Raw genomic sequence first — 20,597 nt, forward strand, 5'->3', positions numbered from 1 at the left:
GTGCGAGAGTGAGTGTGACTGTGTGTGTGAGTGTGTGTGTGTGTGAGAGTGAGTGTGACTGTGTGTGTGAGCGAGTGTGTGAGAGAGTGAGTGTGACTGTGTGTGAGAGAGAGCGTGTGAGTGAGTGTGACTGTGTGTGTGAGAGAGTGTGTGTGTGAGAGTGAGTGTGACTGTGTGTGTGAGAGAGCGTGCGAGAGTGTGACTGTGTGTGTGAGAGCGTGCGAGAGTGAGTGTGACTGTGTGTGTGAGAGAGCGTGCGAGAGTGAGTGTGACTGTGTGTGTGAGTGTGTGTGTGTGAGAGTGAGTGTGACTGTGTGTGTGAGAGAGCGTGCGAGAGTGAGTGTGACTGTTTGTGTGAGAGAGCGTGCGAGAGTGAGTGTGACTGTGTGTGTGAGAGCGTGTGAGAGAGTGAGTGTGACTGTGTGTGTGAGTGTGAGAGAGAGTGAGTGTGACTGTGTGTGTGAGTGTGAGAGAGAGTGAGTGTGACTGTGTGTGTGTGTGAGAGAGAGTGAGTGTGACTGTGTGTGTGAGAGAGCGTGCGAGAGTGAGTGTGACTGTGTGTGTGAGAGAGCGTGCGAGAGTGAGTGTGACTGTGTGTGTGAGAGCGTGTGAGAGAGTGAGTGTGACTGTGTGTGAGAGAGTGTGCGAGAGTGAGTGTGACTGTGTGTGTGAGAGCGTGTGAGAGAGTGAGTGTGACTGTGTGTGTGAGAGTGTGTGAGAGAGTGAGTGTGACTGTGTGTGTGAGTGTGTGTGTTTGTGTGTGTGAGAGTGAGTGTGACTGTGTGTGAGAGAGAGTGTGTGAGAGAGTGAGTGTGACTGTGTGTGTGAGAGAGCGTGCGAGAGTGAGTGTGACTGTTTGTGTGAGAGAGCGTGCGAGAGTGAGTGTGACTGTTTGTGTGAGAGAGCGTGCGAGAGTGAGTGTGACTGTGTGTGTGAGAGAGCGTGCGAGAGTGAGTGTGACTGTGTGTGTGAGAGCGTGTGAGAGAGTGAGTGTGACTGTGTGTGTGAGTGTGAGAGAGAGTGAGTGTGACTGTGTGTGTGAGTGTGAGAGAGAGTGAGTGTGACTGTGTGTGTGAGTGTGAGAGAGAGTGAGTGTGACTGTGTGTGTGAGAGAGCGTGCGAGAGTGAGTGTGACTGTGTGTGTGAGAGAGCGTGTGAGAGTGAGTGTGACTGTTTGTGTGAGAGAGCGTGCGAGAGTGAGTGTGACTGTGTGTGTGAGAGCGTGTGAGAGAGTGAGTGTGACTGTGTGTGTGACTGTGTGTGAGAGAGTGTGCGAGAGTGAGTGTGACTGTGTGTGTGAGAGCGTGTGAGAGAGTGAGTGTGACTGTGTGTGTGAGAGTGTGTGAGAGAGTGAGTGTGACTGTGTGTGTGAGTGTGTGTGTTTGTGTGTGTGAGAGTGAGTGTGACTGTGTGTGAGAGAGAGTGTGTGAGAGAGTGAGTGTGACTGTGTGTGTGAGAGAGCGTGCGCGAGTGAGTGTGACTGTGTGTGTGAGAGAGCGTGCGAGAGTGAGTGTGACTGTGTGAGTGTGTGTGTGTGTGTGAGTGAGTGTGACTGTGTGTGAGAGAGAGCGTGCGAGAGTGAGTGTGACTGTGTGTGTGAGAGCGTGCGAGAGTGAGTGTGACTGTGTGTGTGAGAGAGCGTGCGAGAGTGAGTGTGACTGTGTGTGAGAGAGCGTGCGAGAGTGAGTGTGACTGTGTGTGTGAGAGAGCGTGCGAGAGTGAGTGTGACTGTGTGAGTGAGAGAGCGTGCGAGAGTGAGTGTGACTGTGTGTGTGAGAGCGTGCGAGAGTGAGTGTGACTGTGTGAGTGAGAGAGCGTGCGAGAGTGAGTGTGACTGTGTGTGTGAGAGAGTGTGCGAGAGTGAGTGTGACTGTGTGTGAGAGAGTGTGCGAGTGAGTGTGACTGTGTGTGTGAGAGAGCGTGTGAGAGTGAGTGTGACTGTGTGTGAGAGTGTGCGAGAGTGAGTGTGACTGTGTGTGTGGGAGAGCGTGTGAGAGTGAGTGTGACTGTGTGTGAGAGAGTGTGCGAGAGAGTGAGTGTGACTGTGTGTGTGTGTGAGAGAGTGTGCGAGAGTGAGTGTGACTGTGTGTGTGTGAGAGAGAGCGTGCGAGAGTGAGTGTGACTGTGTGTGTGTGAGCGCGTGGGGCTGGTGTTATGAGACTGGGCCTGTGTCTGTTGTGACCCCAGACTGTACGTCAGTTCTTGAATGCAGCGGCCCCGCACAGACTCTCAGCTCGCTCCGTCACTCATCGCCACCCAAATAATAAAATAAAGCACGACATGGAAAGTTAAAGTTATAAACACACGTTCTATTTTAGAAGCTCCAGTACTTCAACATTAACATTCGAACATCAAAAAAACAGAAACAATGGGATGAAAAACGATCGGTGAGATTGCCGTTTCCATCAGGCCTGTGCAGACAGCAGTTTGGGTTCTTCCTCATCCTGACCAGCACCGTCCTCGGACTCAGTCAGCAGCTCTGAGGACACCTCAGTGAACAGAGGGTCCCAACCCCAGCACTCGTCCTCCTGCACAAAGACAGAACAGGACAGAGCGAGCACCACGATTCCAGGAACAATCAGCTTCCGGTTCGGAAGCGAATTCTGTGCTGATCAAACCAATTAACCAATGCTCCCAGTGACCCCCAACAGGTACAGCACGGGTTAGATACAGAGTAAAGCTCCCTCTACACTGTCCCATCAAACACTCCCAGGGCAGGTACAGCACGGGTTAGATACAGAGTAAAACTCCCTCCACACTGTCCCATCAAACACTCCCAGGGCAGGTACAGCACGGGTTAGATACAGAGTAAAGCTCCCTCTACACTGTCCCATCAAACACTCCCAGGGCAGGTACAGCACGGGTTAGATACAGAGTAAAGCTCCCTCTACACTGTCCCATCAAACACCCCCAGGGCAGGAACAGCACGGGTTAGATACAGAGTAAAGCTCCCTCTACACTGTCCCATCAAACACCCCCAGGGCAGGAACAGCACGGGTTAGATACAGAGTAAAGCTCTCTCTACACTGTCCCATCAAACACTCCCAGGGCAGGTACAGCACGGGTTAGATACAGAGTAAAGCTCCTTCTACACTGTCCCATCAAACACTCCCAGGGCAGGTACAGCACGGGTTAGATACAGAGTAAAGCTCCCTCTACACTGTCCCATCAAACACTCCCAGGGCAGGTACAGCACGGGTTAGATACAGAGTAAAGCTCCCTCTACACTGTCCCATCAAACACCCCCAGGGCAGGAACAGCACGGGTTAGATACAGAGTAAAGCTCCCTCTACACTGTCCCATCAAACACCCCCAGGGCAGGAACAGCACGGGTTAGATACAGAGTAAAGCTCTCTCTACACTGTCCCATCAAACACTCCCAGGGCAGGTACAGCACGGGTTAGATACAGAGTAAAGCTCCTTCTACACTGTCCCATCAAACGCTCCCAGGGCAGGTACAGCACGGGTTAGATACAGAGTAAAGCTCCCTCTACACTGTCCCATCAAACACTCCCAGGGCAGGTACAGCACGGGTTAGATACAGAGTAAAGCTCCCTCTACACTGTCCCATCAAACACCCCCAGGGCAGGAACAGCACGGGTTAGATACAGAGTAAAGCTCCTTCTACACTGTCCCATCAAACACTCCCAGGGCAGGTACAGCACGGGTTAGATACAGAGTAAAGCACCCTCTACACTGTCCCATCAAACACTCCCAGGGCAGGTACAGCACAGGTTAGATACAGAGTAAAGCTCCCTCTACACTGTCCCATCAAACACTCCCAGGGCAGGTACAGCACGGGTTAGATACAGAGTAAAGCTCCCTCTACACTGTCCCATCAAACACTCCCAGGGCAGGTACAGCACGGGTTAGATACAGAGTAAAGCTCCCTCTACACTGTCCCATCAAACACTCCCAGGGCAGGTACAGCATGGGTTAGATACAGAGTGAAGCTCCCTCGACACTGTCCCATCAAACACTCCCAGGGCAGGTACAGCATGGGTTAGATACAGAGTAAAGCTCCCTCTACACTGTCCCATCAAACACTCCCAGGGCAGGTACAGCACGGGTTAGATACAGAGTAAAGCTCCCTCTACACTGCCCCATCAAACACTCCTGCCCATACCCGTCCTGACCTTGCACCTGTAAAGCTCTCTCGGCTGCTGACAGTCCAACTGTGTATTTGCAGCATTTTTAGTGCTGATGTTTAGCGTCTGCGGGACTGCGACTTCTCACCTCTCTGACCTCCTGCTCCGCTGATAACACGCGGCTCAGCAGCTTCAGGTCAATATCCCCGTCCTGTGAGAAACACAAATACGATCAGGTAAGTTCCTCAAGCACAGCAGAAGTGAATCAGTGCATTCTTGCATTTATATAGCACCTTTAATGTAGTAAAACATCCCAAGGCGCTTCACAGGAGCGATTATCAAACAAAGTTCAACACCGAGTCACATAAGGAGCTATTAGGACAGGTGAACAAAAACTGGGTCAAAGAGGTGGGGTTTAAGAAGCGTCATCAAGGAGAGAGAGGTAGCGAGGCGGGGAGGTCTAGGAAAAGAATTCCAGAGCTTGGGGCCCAGGCAGCTGAAAGCACGGCCGCCAATGGTGGAGCGATTATAATCGGGGATGCGCAAGAGGCCAGAATTAGAGGAGCGCAGAGATTGTGCAGGGCTGCAGGAGGTTACACAGATAGGGAGGGGTGAGGCCATGGAGGGATTGAAAACAAGGATAAAAGTTTTTAAATTGAGGCACTGCCGGACCGGGAGCCAATGTAGGTCAGTGAGCACAGGGGGTGGTGGGTGAACGGGACTGGGTGTGAGTTAGGACACGGGGCAGTGAGCACAGGGGGTGGTGGGTGAACGGGACTGGGTGTGAGTTAGGACACGGGGCAGTGAGCACAGGGGGTGATGGGTGAACAGGACTTGGTGCGAGTTAGGACACGGGGCAGGGAGCACAGGGGTGGTGGGTGAACGGGACTCGTTGTGAGTTAGGACACGGGGCAGTGAGCACAGGGGGCGATGGGTGAACGGGACTGGGTGTGAGTTAGGACACGGGGCAGTGAGCACAGCGGGTGATGGGTGAACGGGACTGGGTGTGAGTTAGGACACGGGGCAGTGAGCACAGGGGGTGATGGGTGAACGGGACTGGGTGTGAGTTAGGACACGGGGCAGTGAGCACAGGGGGTGATGGGTGAACGGGACTCGGTGCGAGTAAGGACACGGGGCAGTGAGCACAGGGGGTGATGGGTGAACGGGACTGGGTGTGAGTTAGGACACGGGGTAGTAAGCACAGGGGGTGATGGGTGAACGGGACTGGGTGTGAGTTAGGACACGGGGCAGTGAGCACAGGGGGTGATGGGTGAACGGGACTGGGTGTGAGTTAGGACACGGGGTAGTGAGCACAGGGGGTGATGGGTGAACGGGACTGGGTGTGAGTTAGGACACGGGGCAGTGAGCACAGGGGGTGATGGGTGAACGGGACTGGGTGTGAGTTAGGACACGGGGCAGTGAGCACAGGGGGTGATGGGTGAACGGGACTGGGTGTGAGTTAGGACACGGGGCAGGGAGCACAGGGGGTGATGGGTGAATGGGACTCGGTGCGAGTTAGGACACGGGGCAGTGAGCGGGACTGGGTGTGAGTTAGGAGACAGGGCAGTGAGCACAGGGGTGATGTGTGAACGGGACTGGGTGTGAGTTAGGACACGGGGCAGTGAGCGGGACTGGGTGTGAGTTAGCACACGGGGCAGTGAGCACAGGGGGTGATGGGTGAACGGGACTGGGTGTGAGTTAGGACACGGGGCAGGGAGCACAGGGGGTGATGGGTGAATGGGACTCGGTGCGAGTTAGGACACGGGGCAGTGAGCGGGACTGGGTGTGAGTTAGGAGACAGGGCAGTGAGCACAGGGGTGATGTGTGAACGGGACTGGGTGTGAGTTAGGACACGGGGCAGTGAGCGGGACTGGGTGTGAGTTAGCACACGGGGCAGTGAGCACAGGGGGTGATGGGTGAACGGGACTGGGTGTGAGTTAGGACACGGGGCAGGGAGCACAGGGGGTGATGGGTGAATGGGACTCGGTGCGAGTTAGGACACGGGGCAGTGAGCGGGACTGGGTGTGAGTTAGGACACTGGGCAGTGAGTCATAGAGTCAGAGAGTTTTACAGCACAGAATGAGGCCCTTCGGCCCATCGTGTCCGTGCCGCCCATCCACCCCTGTCCTGTCTAATCCCATTTTCCAGCACTTGGTCCATAGCCTTGTATGCAATGGCATTTCAAGTGCTCATCCAAATGCTTCTTGAATGTTGTGAGGGTTCCTGCGTCTACCACGCTTTCAGGCAGTGAGTTCCAGATACCAACCACCCTCTGGGTGAAAAAGTTCCTCCTCAAATCCCCTCTAAATCTCCTGCCCCTTACCCTGAATCTATGCCCCCTTGTTATTGACCCCCCTACTAAGGGGAAAAGTTCCTCTTTATCTACCCTATCTATGCCCCTCATCATTTTGTACACCTCAATCAGGTCCCCCCTCAGCCTTCTTTGCTCCAAGGAAAACAACCCCAGCCTGTTTAGTCTTTCTTCATAGCTGAGGCGCTCCATCCCAGGTAACATCCTGGTGAATCTTCTCTGCACCCTCTCCAAAGCAATCACATCCTTCCTATAGTGAGGCGACCAGAACTGCACACAGTACTCCAGCTGTGGCCTCACCAGCGTTTTGTACAGCTCCATCATAACCTCCCTGCTCTTATATTCTATGCCTCGGCTAATGAAGGCAAGTATCCCATATGCCTTTTTAACCACCTTATCTACCTGTTCCGCTGCCTTCAGAGATCTATGTACATGTACACCAAGGTCCCTCTGACCCTCTGTACTTCCGAGGGTCCTACCACTCATTGTGTATTCCCTTGCCTTATTTGTCCGTCCAAAATGCATCACCTCGCACTTTTCAGGGTTAAATTCCATTTGCCACTTTTCCGCCCATCTGACCAACCCGTTTATATCGTCCTGTAGCCGGAGGCTTTCCTCCTCGCAATTTACCACCCCACCAATTTTCGTGTCATCTGCGAACTTACTGATCATACCTTTTACATTCTCATCCAAATCATTAATGTAGATCACAAACAGCAAGGGACCCAGCACCGATCCCTGAGGTACCCCACTGGACACAGGCTTCCAGTCACAAAAGCATCCTTCGACCATCACCCTCTGCCTCCTGCCACTCAGCCAGTTTAGGATCCAACGCGCCAAGGCACCCTGGATCCCATGGGCTCTTACCTTCTTGACCAGTCTCCTATGCGGGACTTTGTCAAAAGCTTTACTGAAGTCCATGTAAACCACATCCACAGCATTTCCCTCATCCACCCCTCTAGTCACCCCCTCGAAAAATTCAATCAGATTTGTCAGACATGATTTACCCTTGACAAAGCCATGCTGACTATCCCCGATTAATCCTTGCCTCTCCAAGTGGAGACTAATTTTGTCCCTCAGAAGTTTTTCCAATAATTTCCCTACCACAGATGTTAGGCTCACTGGCCTGTAATTCCCTGGTTTATCCCTGCTACCTTCTTGTATAGTGGTACTACATTAGCTGTTCTTGGTGCGAGTTAGGACACGGGGCAATGAGCACAGGTGTGGTGGGTGAAAGGGACTGGGTGTGAGTTTGGACACGGGGCAGTGAGCACAGGGGGTGATGGGTGAACGGGACTGGGTGTGAGTTAGGACACGGGGCAGTGAGCACAGGGGGTGATGGGTGAACGGGACTGGGTGTGAGTTAGGACACGGGGCAGTGAGCACAGGGGGTGATGGGTGAACAGGACTGGGTGTGAGTTAGGACACGGGGCAGTGAGCACAGGGGGTGATGGGTGAACGGGACTGGGTGTGAGTTAGGACACTGGGCAGTGAGCACAGGGGGTGATGGGTGAATGGGACTGGGTGCGAGTTAGGACACGGGGCAGTGAGCACAGGGGGTGATGGGTGAACGGGACTGGGTGTGAGTTAGGACACGGGGCAGTGAGCACAGGGGCTGATGGGTGAACGGGACTGGGTGTGACTTAGGACACGGGGCAGTGAGCACAGGGGGTGAGGGGGGAACAGGACTGGGTGTGAGTTAGGACACGGGGCAGTGAGCACAGGGGGTGATGGGTGAACGGGACTGGGTGTGAGTTAGGACACGGGGCAGTGAGCACAGGGGGTGATGGGTGAACGGGACTGGGTGTGAGTTAGGACACGGGGCAGTGAGCACAGGGGGTGATGGGTGAACGGGACTGGGTGTGAGTTAGGACACGGGGCAGTGAGCACAGGGGTGGTGGGTGAATGGGACTGGGTGTGAGTTAGGACACGGGGTAGTGAGCACAGGGGGTGATGGGTGAATGGGACTGGGTTTGAGTTAGGACACGGGGCAGTGAGCACAGGGGGTGATGGGTGAACGGGACTGGGTGCGAGTTAGGACACGGGGCAGTGAGCACAGGGGGTGATGGGTGAACGGGACTGGGTGTGAGTTAGGACACGGAGCAGTGAGCACAGGGGTGGTGGGTGAATGGGACTGGGTGTGAGTTAGGACACGGGGCAGTGAGCACAGGGGGTGATGGGTGAACGGGACTGGGTGTGAGTTAGGACACGGGGCAGTGAGCACGGGGTGATGGGTGAACGGGACTGGGTGTGAGTTAGGACACGGGGCAGTGAGCACAGGGGGTGATGGGTGAACGGGACTGGGTGTGAATAAGGACACGGGGCAGTGAGCACAGGGGGTGGTGGGTGAATGGGACTGGGTGTGAGTTAGGACACGGGGCAGTGAGCACAGGGGGTGATGGGTGAACGGGACTGGGTGGGAGTTAGGACACGGGGCAGTGAGCACAGGGGGTGATGGGTGAACGGGACTGGGTGCGAGTTAGGACACGGGGCAGTGAGCACAGGGGGTGATGGGTGAACGGGACTGGGTGTGAGTTAGGACACAGGGCAGTGAGCACAGGGGGTGATGGGTGAACGAGACTGGGTGTGAGTTAGGACACGGGGCAGTGAGCACAGGGGGTGATGGGTGAACGGGACTGGGTGTGAGTTAGGACACGGGGCACTGAGCACAGGGGGTGATGGGTAAACGGGACTGGGTGTGAGTTAGGACACGGGGCAGTGAGCACAGGGGGTGATGGGTGAACGGAACTGGGTGTGAGTTAGGACACGGGGCAGTGAGCACAGGGGGTGATGGGTGAACGGGACTGAGTGTGAGTTAGGACACGGGGCAGTGAGCACAGCGGGTGATGGGCGAACGGGACTGGGTGTGAGTTCGGACACGGGGCAGTGAGCACAGGGGGTGATGGGTGAACGGGACTGGGTGTGAGTTAGGATACGGGGCAGTGAGCACAGGGGGTGATGAGTGAACGGGACTGGGTGTGAGTTAGGACACGGGGCAGTGAGCACAGGGGGTGATGGGTGAATGGGACTGGGTGTGAGTTAGGACACGGGGCAGTGAGCACAGGGGGTGATGGGTGAACGGGACTTGGTGTGAGTTAGGACACGGGGCAGTGAGCACAGGGGATGATGGGTGAACGGGACTGGGTGTCAGTTAGGACACGGGGCAGTGAGCACGGGGTGATGGGTGAACTGGACTGGGTGTGAGTTAGGACACGGGGCAGTGAGCACAGGGGGTGATGGGTGAACGGGACTGGGTGTGAGTTAGGACACGGGGCAGTGAGCACAGGGGGTGATGGGTGAACGGGACTGGGTGCGAGTTAGGACACGGGGCAGTGAGCACAGGGGGTGATGGGTGAACGGGACTGGGTGTGAGTTAGGACACGGGGCAGTGAGCACAGGGGGCGATGGGTGAACGGGACTGGGTGTCAGTTAGGGCACGGGGTGATGGGTGAACTGGACTGGGTGTGAGTTAGGACACGGGGCAGTGAGCACAGGGGGTGATGGGTGAACAGGACTGGGTGTGAGTTAGGACACGGGGCAGTGAGCACAGGGGGTGATGGGTGAACGGGACTGGGTGTGAGTTAGGACACGGAGCAGTGAGCACAGGGGGTGATGGGTGAACGGGACTTGGTGTGATTTAGGACACGGGGCAGTGAGCACAGGGGGCGATGGGTGAACGGGACTGGGTGCGAGTTAGGACACGGGGCAGTGAGCACAGGGGGCGATGGGTGAACGGGACTGGGTGTCAGTTAGGACACGGGGCAGTGAGCACGGGGTGATGGGTGAACTGGACTGGGTGTGAGTTAGGACACGGGGCAGTGAGCACAGGGGGTGATGGGTGAACAGGACTGGGTGTGAGTTAGGACACGGGGCAGTGAGCACAGGGGGTGATGGGTGAACGGGACTGGGTGTGAGTTAGGACACGGAGCAGTGAGCACAGGGGGTGATGGGTGAACGGGACTGGGTGCGAGTTAGGACACGGGGCAGTGAGCACAGGGGCTGATGGGTGAACGGGACTGGGTGCGAGTTAGGACACGGGGCAGTGAGCACAGGGGCTGATGGGTGAACGGGACCGGGTGTGAGTTAGGACACGGGGCAGTGAGCACAGGGGGTGATGGGTGAACGGGACTGGGTGCGAGTTAGGACACGGGGCAGTGAGCACAGGGGGCGATGGGTGAACGGGACTGGGTGTGAGTTAGGACACGGGGCAGTGAGCACAGGGGGTGATGGGTGAACGGGACTGGGTGTGAGTTAGGACACGGGGCAGTGAGCACAGGGGGTGATGGGTGAACGGGACTGGGTGTGAGTTAGGACACGGGGCAGTGAGCACAGGGGGTGAGGGGTGAACGGGAGTTGGTGTGAGTTAGGACACGGGGCAGTGAGCACGGGGTGATGGGTGAACGGGACTGGGTGTGAGTTAGGACACGGGGCAGTGAGCACAGGGGGTGATGGGTGAACGGGACTGGGTGCGAGTTAGGACACGGGGCAGTGAGCACAGGGGGTGATGGGTGAACGGGACTGGGTGCGAGTTAGGACACGGGGCAGTGAGCACAGGAGGCGATGGGTGAACGGGACTGGGTGCGAGTTAGGACACGGGGCAGTGAGCACAGGGGGTGATAAGTGAACGGGACTGGGTGCGAGTTAGGACACGGGGCAGTGAGCACAGGGGGTGATGTGTGAACGGGACTGGGTGTGAGTTAGGACACGGGGCAGTGAGCACAGGGGGTGATGGGTGAACGGGACTGGGTGTGAGTTAGGACACGGGGCAGGGAGCACAGGGGGTGATGGGTGAACGGGACTGGGTGTGAGTTAGGACACGGGGCAGTGAGCACAGGGGGCGATGGGTGAACGGGACTGGGTGTGAGTTAGGACACGGGGCAATGAGCACAGGGGGTGATGGGTGAACGGGACTGGGTGTGAGTTAGGACACGGGGCAGTGAGCACAGGGGGTGATGGGTGAACGGGACTGGGTGTGAGTTAGGACATGGGGCAGTGAGCACAGGGGGTGATGGGTGAACGGGACTGGGTGTGAGTTAGGACACGGGGCAGTGAGCACAGGGGTGGTGGGTGAACAGGACTGGGTGCGAGTTACGACACGGGGCAGTGAGCACAGGGGGTGATGGGTGAACGTGACTGGGTGTGAGTTAGGACACGGGGCAGTGAGCACAGGGGTGGTGGGTGAACAGGACTGGGTGCGAGTTACGACACGGGGCACTGAGCACAGGGGGTGATGGGTGAACGTGACTGGGTGTGAGTTAGGACACGGGGCAGGGAGCACAGGGGGTGATGGGTGAATGGGACTCGGTGCGAATTAGGACACGGGGCAGTGAGCGGGACTGGGTGTGAGTTAGGACACGGGGCAGTGAGCACAGAGGGTGATGGGTGAACAGGACTGGGTGCGAGTTAGGACACGGGGCAGTGAGCACAGGGGGTGATGGGTGAACGGGGCTGGGTGTGAGTTAGGACACGGGGCAGTTAGCACAGGGGGCGATGGGTGAACGGGACTGGGTGCGAGTTAGGACACGGGGCAGTGAGCACAGGGGGTGATGGGTGAACGGGACTGGGTGTGAGTTAGGATACGGGGCACTGAGCACAGGGGGTGATGGGTGAACGGGACTGGGTGTGAGTTAGGACACGGGGCAGTGAGCACAGGGGGTGATGGGTGAACGGGACTGGGTGCGAGTTAGGACACGGGGCAGTGAGCACAGGGGGTGATGGGTGAACGGGACTCGGTGCGAATTAGGACACGGGGTAGTGAGCACAGCGGGTGATGGGTGAACGGGACTGGGTGTGAGTTAGGACACGGGGCAGTGAGCACAGGGGGTGGTGGGTGAACGAGACTGGGTGTGAGTTAGGACACGGGGCAGTGAGCACAGGGGGTGATGGGTGAACGGGACTTGGTGCGAGTTGGGACACGGGGCAGTGAGCACAGGGGGTGATGGGTGAACGGGACTGGGTGCGAGTTAGGACACGGGGCAGTGAGCACAGTGGGTGATGGGTGAACGGGAATGGGTGTGAGTTAGGACACGGGGCAGTGAGCACAGGGGGTGATGGGTGAACGGGACTGGGTGTGAGTTAGGACACGGGGCAGTGAGCACAGGGGGTGATGGGTGAGCGGGACTGGGTGTGAGTTAGGACACGGGGCAGTGAGCACAGGGGATGATGGGTGAACGGGACTGGGTGTGAGTTAGGACACGGGGCAGTGAGCACAGCGGGTGATGGGTGAACGGGACTTGGTGTGAGTTAGGACACGGGGCAGTGAGCACAGGGGGTGATGGGTGAACGGGACTGGGTGCGAGTTAGGACAGGGGGCAGTGAGCACAGGGGGTGATGGGTGAACGGGACTGGGTGTGAGTTAGGACACGGGGCAGTGAGCACAGGGGGTGATGGGTGAACGGGACTGGGTGTGAGTTAGGACACGGGGCAGGGAGCACAGGGGGTGATGGGTGAACGGGACTGGGTGTGAGTTAGGACACGGGGCAGTGAGCACAGGGGGCGATGGGTGAACGGGACTGGGTGTGAGTTAGGACACGGGGCAGTGAGCACAGGGGGTGATGGGTGAACGGGACTGGGTGTGAGTTAGGACACGGGGCAGTGAGCACAGGGGGTGATGGGTGAACGGGACTGGGTGTGAGTTAGGACATGGGGCAGTGAGCACAGGGGGTGATGGGTGAACGGGACTGGGTGTGAGTTAGGACACGGGGCAGTGAGCACAGGGGTGGTGGGTGAACAGGACTGGGTGCGAGTTACGACACGGGGCAGTGAGCACAGCGGGTGATGGGTGAACGGGACTGGGTGTGAGTTAGGACACGGGGCAGTGAGCACAGGGGGTGATGGGTGAACGGGACTGGGTGTGAGTTAGGACACGGGGCAGTGAGCACAGGGGGTGATGGGTGAACAGGACTGGGTGTGAGTTAGGACACGGGGCAGTGAGCACAGGGGGTGATGGGTGAACAGGACTGGGTGTGAGTTAGGACACGGGGCAGTGAGCACAGGGGGTGATGGGTGAACGGGACTGGGTGTGAGTTGCGACACGGGGCACCGAGCACAGGGGGTGATGGGCGAACGGGACTGGGTGTCAGTTAGGACACGGGGCAGTGAGCACGGGGTGATGGGTGAACTGGACTGGGTGTGAGTTAGGACACGGGGCAGTGAGCACAGGGGGTGATGGGTGAACGGGACTGGGCGTGAGTTAGGACACGGGGACAGTGAGCACAGGGGGTGATGGGTGAACGGGACTGGGTGTGAGTTAGGACACGGGGCAGTGAGCACAGGGGGCGATGGGTGAACGGGACTGGGTGTCAGTTAGGGCACGGGGTGATGGGTGAACTGGACTGGGTGTGAGTTAGGACACGGGGCAGTGAGCACAGGGGGTGATGGGTGAACAGGACTGGGTGTGAGTTAGGACACGGGGCAGTGAGCACAGGGGGTGATGGGTGAACGGGACTGGGTGTGAGTTAGGACACGGAGCAGTGAGCACAGGGGGTGATGGGTGAACGGGACTTGGTGTGATTTAGGACACGGGGCAGTGAGCACAGGGGGCGATGGGTGAACGGGACTGGGTGCGAGTTAGGACACGGGGCAGTGAGCACAGGGGGCGATGGGTGAACGGGACTGGGTGTCAGTTAGGACATGGGGCAGTGAGCACAGGGGGTGATGGGTGAACGGGACTTGGTGTGATTTAGGACACGGGGCAGTGAGCACAGGGGGTGATGGGTGAACGGGACTGGGTGTGAGTTAGGACACGGAGCAGTGAGCACAGGGGGTGATGGGTGAACGGGACTTGGTGTGATTTAGGACACGGGGCAGTGAGCACAGGGGGCGATGGGTGAACGGGACTGGGTGCGAGTTAGGACACGGGGCAGTGAGCACAGGGGGTGATGGGTGAACGAGACTGGGTGTGAGTTAGGACACGGGGCAGTGAGCACGGGGTGATGGGTGAACTGGACTGGGTGTGAGTTAGGACACGGGGCAGTGAGCACAGGGGGTGATGGGTGAACAGGACTGGGTGTGAGTTAGGACACGGGGCAGTGAGCACAGGGGGTGATGGGTGAACGGGACTGGGTGTGAGTTAGGACACGGAGCAGTGAGCACAGGGGGTGATGGGTGAACGGGACTGGGTGCGAGTTAGGACACGGGGCAGTGAGCACAGGGGCTGATGGGTGAACAGGACTGGGTGCGAGTTAGGACACGGGGCAGTGAGCACAGGGGCTGATGGGTGAACGGGACCGGGTGTGAGTTAGGACACGGGGCAGTGAGCACAGGGGGTGATGGGTGAACGGGACTGGGTGCGAGTTAGGACACGGGGCAGTGAGCACAGGGGGCGATGGGTGAACGGGACTGGGTGTGAGTTAGGACACGGGGCAGTGAGCACAGGGGCTGATGGGTGAACGGGACCGGGTGTGAGTTAGGACACGGGGCAGTGAGCACAGGGGGTGATGGGTGAACGGGACTGGGTGTGAGTTAGGACACGGGGCAGTGAGCACAGGGGGTGATGGGTGAACGGGACTGGGTGTGAGTTAGGACACGGGGCAGTGAGCACAGGGGGTGAGGGGTGAACGGGAGTTGGTGTGAGTTAGGACACGGGGCAGTGAGCACGGGGTGATGGGTGAACGGGACTGGGTGTGAGTTAGGACACGGGGCAGTGAGCACAGGGGGTGATGGGTGAACGGGACTGGGTGCGAGTTAGGACACGGGGCAGTGAGCACAGGGGGTGATGGGTGAACGGGACTGGGTGCGAGTTAGGACACGGGGCAGTGAGCACAGGAGGCGATGGGTGAACGGGACTGGGTGCGAGTTAGGACACGGGGCAGTGAGCACAGGAGGCGATGGGTGAACGGGACTGGGTGCGAGTTAGGACACGGGGCAGTGAGCACAGGGGGTGATAAGTGAACGGGACTGGGTGCGAGTTAGGACACGGGGCAGTGAGCACAGGGGGTGATGTGTGAACGGGACTGGGTGTGAGTTAGGACACGGGGCAGTGAGCACAGAGGGTGATGGGTGAACAGGACTGGGTGCGAGTTAGGACACGGGGCAGTGAGCACAGGGGGTGATGGGTGAACGGGGCTGGGTGTGAGTTAGGACACGGGGCAGTTAGCACAGGGGGCGATGGGTGAACGGGACTGGGTGCGAGTTAGGACACGGGGCAGTGAGCACAGGGGGTGATGGGTGAACGGGACTGGGTGTGAGTTAGGATACGGGGCACTGAGCACAGGGGGTGATGGGTGAACGGGACTGGGTGTGAGTTAGGACACGGGGCAGTGAGCACAGGGGGTGATGGGTGAACGGGACTGGGTGCGAGTTAGGACACGGGGCAGTGAGCACAGGGGGTGATGGGTGAACGGGACTCGCTGCGAATTAGGACACGGGGTAGTGAGCACAGCGGGTGATGGGTGAACGGGACTGGGTGTGAGTTAGGACACGGGGCAGTGAGCACAGCGGGTGGTGGGTGAACGAGACTGGGTGTGAGTTAGGACACGGGGCAGTGAGCACAGGGGGTGATGGGTGAACGGGACTTGGTGCGAGTTGGGACACGGGGCAGTGAGCACAGGGGGTGATGGGTGAACGAGACTGGGTGTGAGTTAGGACACGGGGCAGTGAGCACAGGGGGTGATGGGTGAACGGGACTCGGTGTGAGTTAGGACACGGGGCAGTGAGCACAGGGGGTGATGGGTGAACGGGACTGGGTGCGAGTTAGGACACGGGGCAGTGAGCACAGTGGGTGATGGGTGAACGGGAATGGGTGTGAGTTAGGACACGGGGCAGTGAGCACAGGGGGTGATGGGTGAACGGGACTGGGTGTGAGTTAGGACACGGGGCAGTGAGCACAGGGGGTGATGGGTGAGCGGGACTGGGTGTGAGTTAGGACACGGGGCAGTGAGCACAGGGGATGATGGGTGAACGGGACTGGGTGTGAGTTAGGACACGGGGCAGTGAGCACAGCGGGTGATGGGTGAACGGGACTTGGTGTGAGTTAGGACACGGGGCAGTGAGCACAGGGGGTGATGGGTGAACGGGACTGGGTGCGAGTTAGGACAGGGGGCAGTGAGCACAGGGGGTGATGGGTGAACGGGACTGGGTGTGAGTTAGGACACGGGGCAGGGAGCACAGGGGGTGATGGGTGAACGGGACTGGGTGTGAGTTAGGACACGGGGCAGTGAGCACAGGGGGCGATGGGTGAACGGGACTGGGTGTGAGTTAGGACACGGGGCAGTGAGCACAGGGGGTGATGGGTGAACGGGACTGGGTGTGAGTTAGGACACGGGGCAGTGAGCACAGGGGGTGATGGGTGAACGGGACTGGGTGTGAGTTAGGACATGGGGCAGTGAGCACAGGGGGTGATGGGTGAACGGGACTGGGTGTGAGTTAGGACACGGGGCAGTGAGCACAGGGGTGGTGGGTGAACAGGACTGGGTGCGAGTTACGACACGGGGCAGTGAGCACAGCGGGTGATGGGTGAACGGGACTGGGTGTGAGTTAGGACACGGGGCAGTGAGCACAGGGGGTGATGGGTGAACGGGACTGGGTGTGAGTTAGGACACGGGGCAGTGAGCACAGGGGGTGATGGGTGAACGGGACTGGGTGTGAGTTGCGACACGGGGCACCGAGCACAGGGGGTGATGGGCGAACGGGACTGGGTGTCAGTTAGGACACGGGGCAGTGAGCACGGGGTGATGGGTGAACTGGACTGGGTGTGAGTTAGGACACGGGGCAGTGAGCACAGGGGGTGATGGGTGAACGGGACTGGGCGTGAGTTAGGACACGGGGACAGTGAGCACAGGGGGTGATGGGTGAACGGGACTGGGTGTGAGTTAGGACACGGGGCAGTGAGCACAGGGGGTGATGGGTGAACGGGACTGGGTGTGAGTTAGGACACGGGGCAGTGAGCACAGGGGGTGATGGGTGAACGGGACTTGGTGTGAGTTAGGACACGGGGCAGTGAGCACAGGGGGTGATGGGTGAACGGGACTGGGTGTGAGTTAGGACACGGGGCAGTGAGCACAGGGGGTGATGGGTGAATGGGACTGGGTGCGAGTTAGGACACGGGGCAGTGAGCACAGGGGGTGATGGGTGAACGGGACTGGGTGCGAGTTAGGACACGGGGCAGTGAGCACAGGGGGTGATGGGTGAACGGGACTTGGTGTGAGTTAGGACACGGGGCAGTGAGCACAGGGGGTGATGGGTGAACGGGACTGGGTGTGAGTTAGGACACGGGGCAGTGAGCACAGGGGGTGATGGGTGAATGGGACTGGGTGCGAGTTAGGACACGGGGCAGTGAGCACAGGGGGTGATGGGTGAACGGGACTGGGTGCGAGTTAGGACACGGGGCAGTGAGCACAGGGGGTGATGGGTGAACAGGACTGGGTGTGAGTTAGGACACGGGGCAGTGAGCACAGGGGGTGATGGGTGAACAGGACTGGGTGTGAGTTAGGACACGGGGCAGTGAGCACAGGGGGTGATGGGTGAACGAGACTGGGTGTGAGTTAGGACACGGGGCAGTGAGCACAGGGGGTGATGGGTGAACAGGACTGGGTGTGAGTTAGGACACGGGGCAGTGAGCACAGGGGGTGATGGGTGAACAGGACTGGGTGCGAGTTAGGACACGGGGCAGTGAGCACAGGGGGTGAGGGGTGAACGGGACTGGGTGTGAGTTAGGACACGGGGCAGTGAGCACAGGGGGTGATGGGTGAACGGGACTGGGTGTGGGTTAGGACACGGGGCAGTGAGCACAGGGGGTGATGGGTGAACGGGACTGGGTGTGAGTTAGGACACGGGGCAGTGAGCACAGGGGGTGATGGGTGAACGGGACTGGGTGTGAGTTAGGACACGGGGCAGTGAGCACAGGGGGTGATGGGTGAACGGGACTGGGTGTGAGTTAGGACACGGGGCAGTGAGCACAGGGGGTGATGGGTGAACGGGACTGGGTGTGAGTTAGGACACGGGGCATTGAGCACAGGGGGCGATGGGTGAACGGGACTGGGTGTGAGTTAGGACACGGGGCAGTGAGCACAGGGGGTGATGGGTGAACGGGACTGGGTGTGAGTTAGGACACGGGGCAGTGAGCACAGGGGGCGATGGGTGAACGGGACTGGGTGTGAGTTAGGACACGGGGCAGTGAGCACAGGGGGTGATGGGTGAACGGGACTGGGTGTGAGTTAGGACACCGGGCAGTGAGCACAGGGGGCGATGGGTGAACGGGACTGGGTGTGAGTTAGGACACGGGGCAGTGATCACAGGGGGTGATGGGTGAACGGGACTGGGTGTGAGTTAGGACACGGGGCAGGGAGCACAGGGGGTGATGGGTGAACGGGACTGGGTGTGAGTTAGAACACGGGGCAGTGAGCACAGGGGGTGATGGGTGAACGGGACTGGGTGTGAGTTAGGACACGGGGCAGGGAGCACAGGGGGTGATGGGTGAACGGGACTGGGTGTGAGTTAGAACACGGGGCAGTGAGCACAGGGGGCGATGGGTGAACGGGACTGGGTGTGAGTTAGGACACGGGGCAATGAGCACAGGGGGTGATGGGTGAACGGGACTGGGTGTGAGTTAGGACACGGGGCAGTGAGCACAGGGGCTGATGGGTGAACGGGACTGGGTGTGAGTTAGGACACGGGGCAGTGAGCACAGGGGGCGATGGGTGAACGGGACTGGGTGCGAGTTAGGACACGGGGCAGTGAGCACAGGGGGTGATGGGTGAACGGGACTGGGTGTGAGTTAGGACACGGGGCAGTGAGCACAGGGGGTGATGTGTGAACGGGACTGGGTGTGAGTTAGGACACGGGGCAGTGAGCACAGGGGGTGATGGGTGAACGGGACTGGGTGTGAGTTAGGACACGGGGCAGGGAGCACAGGGGGTGATGGGTGAACGGGACTGGGTGTGAGTTAGGACACGGGGCAGTGAGCACAGGGGGCGATGGGTGAACGGGACTGGGTGTGAGTTAGGACACGGGGCAATGAGCACAGGGGGTGATGGGTGAACGGGACTGGGTGTGAGTTAGGACACGGGGCAGTGAGCACAGGGGGTGATGGGTGAACGGGACTGGGTGTGAGTTAGGACATGGGGCAGTGAGCACAGGGGGTGATGGGTGAACGGGACTGGGTGTGAGTTAGGACACGGGGCAGTGAGCACAGGGGTGGTGGGTGAACAGGACTGGGTGCGAGTTACGACACGGGGCAGTGAGCACAGGGGGTGATGGGTGAACGGGACTGGGTGTGAGTTAGGACACGGGGCAGTGAGCACAGGGGTGGTGGGTGAACAGGACTGGGTGCGAGTTACGACACGGGGCACTGAGCACAGGGGGTGATGGGTGAACGTGACTGGGTGTGAGTTAGGACACGGGGCAGGGAGCACAGGGGGTGATGGGTGAATGGGACTCGGTGCGAATTAGGACACGGGGCAGTGAGCGGGACTGGGTGTGAGTTAGGACACGGGGCAGTGAGCACAGAGGGTGATGGGTGAACAGGACTGGGTGCGAGTTAGGACACGGGGCAGTGAGCACAGGGGGTGATGGGTGAACGGGGCTGGGTGTGAGTTAGGACACGGGGCAGTTAGCACAGGGGGCGATGGGTGAACGGGACTGGGTGCGAGTTAGGACACGGGGCAGTGAGCACAGGGGGTGATGGGTGAACGGGACTGGGTGTGAGTTAGGATACGGGGCACTGAGCACAGGGGGTGATGGGTGAACGGGACTGGGTGTGAGTTAGGACACGGGGCAGTGAGCACAGGGGGTGATGGGTGAACGGGACTGGGTGCGAGTTAGGACACGGGGCAGTGAGCACAGGGGGTGATGGGTGAACGGGACTCGGTGCGAATTAGGACACGGGGTAGTGAGCACAGCGGGTGATGGGTGAACGGGACTGGGTGTGAGTTAGGACACGGGGCAGTGAGCACAGGGGGTGGTGGGTGAACGAGACTGGGTGTGAGTTAGGACACGGGGCAGTGAGCACAGGGGGTGATGGGTGAACGGGACTTGGTGCGAGTTGGGACACGGGGCAGTGAGCACAGGGGGTGATGGGTGAACGGGACTGGGTGCGAGTTAGGACACGGGGCAGTGAGCACAGTGGGTGATGGGTGAACGGGAATGGGTGTGAGTTAGGACACGGGGCAGTGAGCACAGGGGGTGATGGGTGAACGGGACTGGGTGTGAGTTAGGACACGGGGCAGTGAGCACAGGGGGTGATGGGTGAGCGGGACTGG

The 20,597-nt window shown here is 59.1% G+C and overlaps 1 protein-coding gene across 5 annotated transcripts in view; it reads right to left on the reverse strand.

Moving 5' to 3' along the window:
• Positions 1 to 2,288: 2,288 nt before the first annotated feature.
• ift43 (intraflagellar transport 43 homolog (Chlamydomonas)) overlaps positions 2,289 to 20,597 on the reverse strand; it is a 269,145-nt gene continuing 250,836 nt past the window's right edge. For all 5 annotated transcript variants that reach the window (XM_086002542.1, XM_086002538.1, XM_086002540.1 and 2 more), the window contains 2 exons: positions 4,237 to 4,299; positions 2,289 to 2,528 (listed from right to left, as the gene is read on the reverse strand). In XM_086002542.1, coding sequence (XP_085858668.1) covers positions 2,406 to 2,528; positions 4,237 to 4,299 — 186 coding nt within the window. In that variant the 3' untranslated portion in view covers positions 2,289 to 2,405. The remainder of the gene's footprint in view (positions 2,529 to 4,236; positions 4,300 to 20,597) is intronic.

Source organism: Somniosus microcephalus, chromosome 12, assembly GCF_052327205.1.
Source record: "Somniosus microcephalus isolate GS21.2 chromosome 12, FLI_Smic_1.0, whole genome shotgun sequence".
NCBI classification, from domain to species: Eukaryota; Metazoa; Chordata; class Chondrichthyes; order Squaliformes; family Somniosidae; genus Somniosus; species Somniosus microcephalus.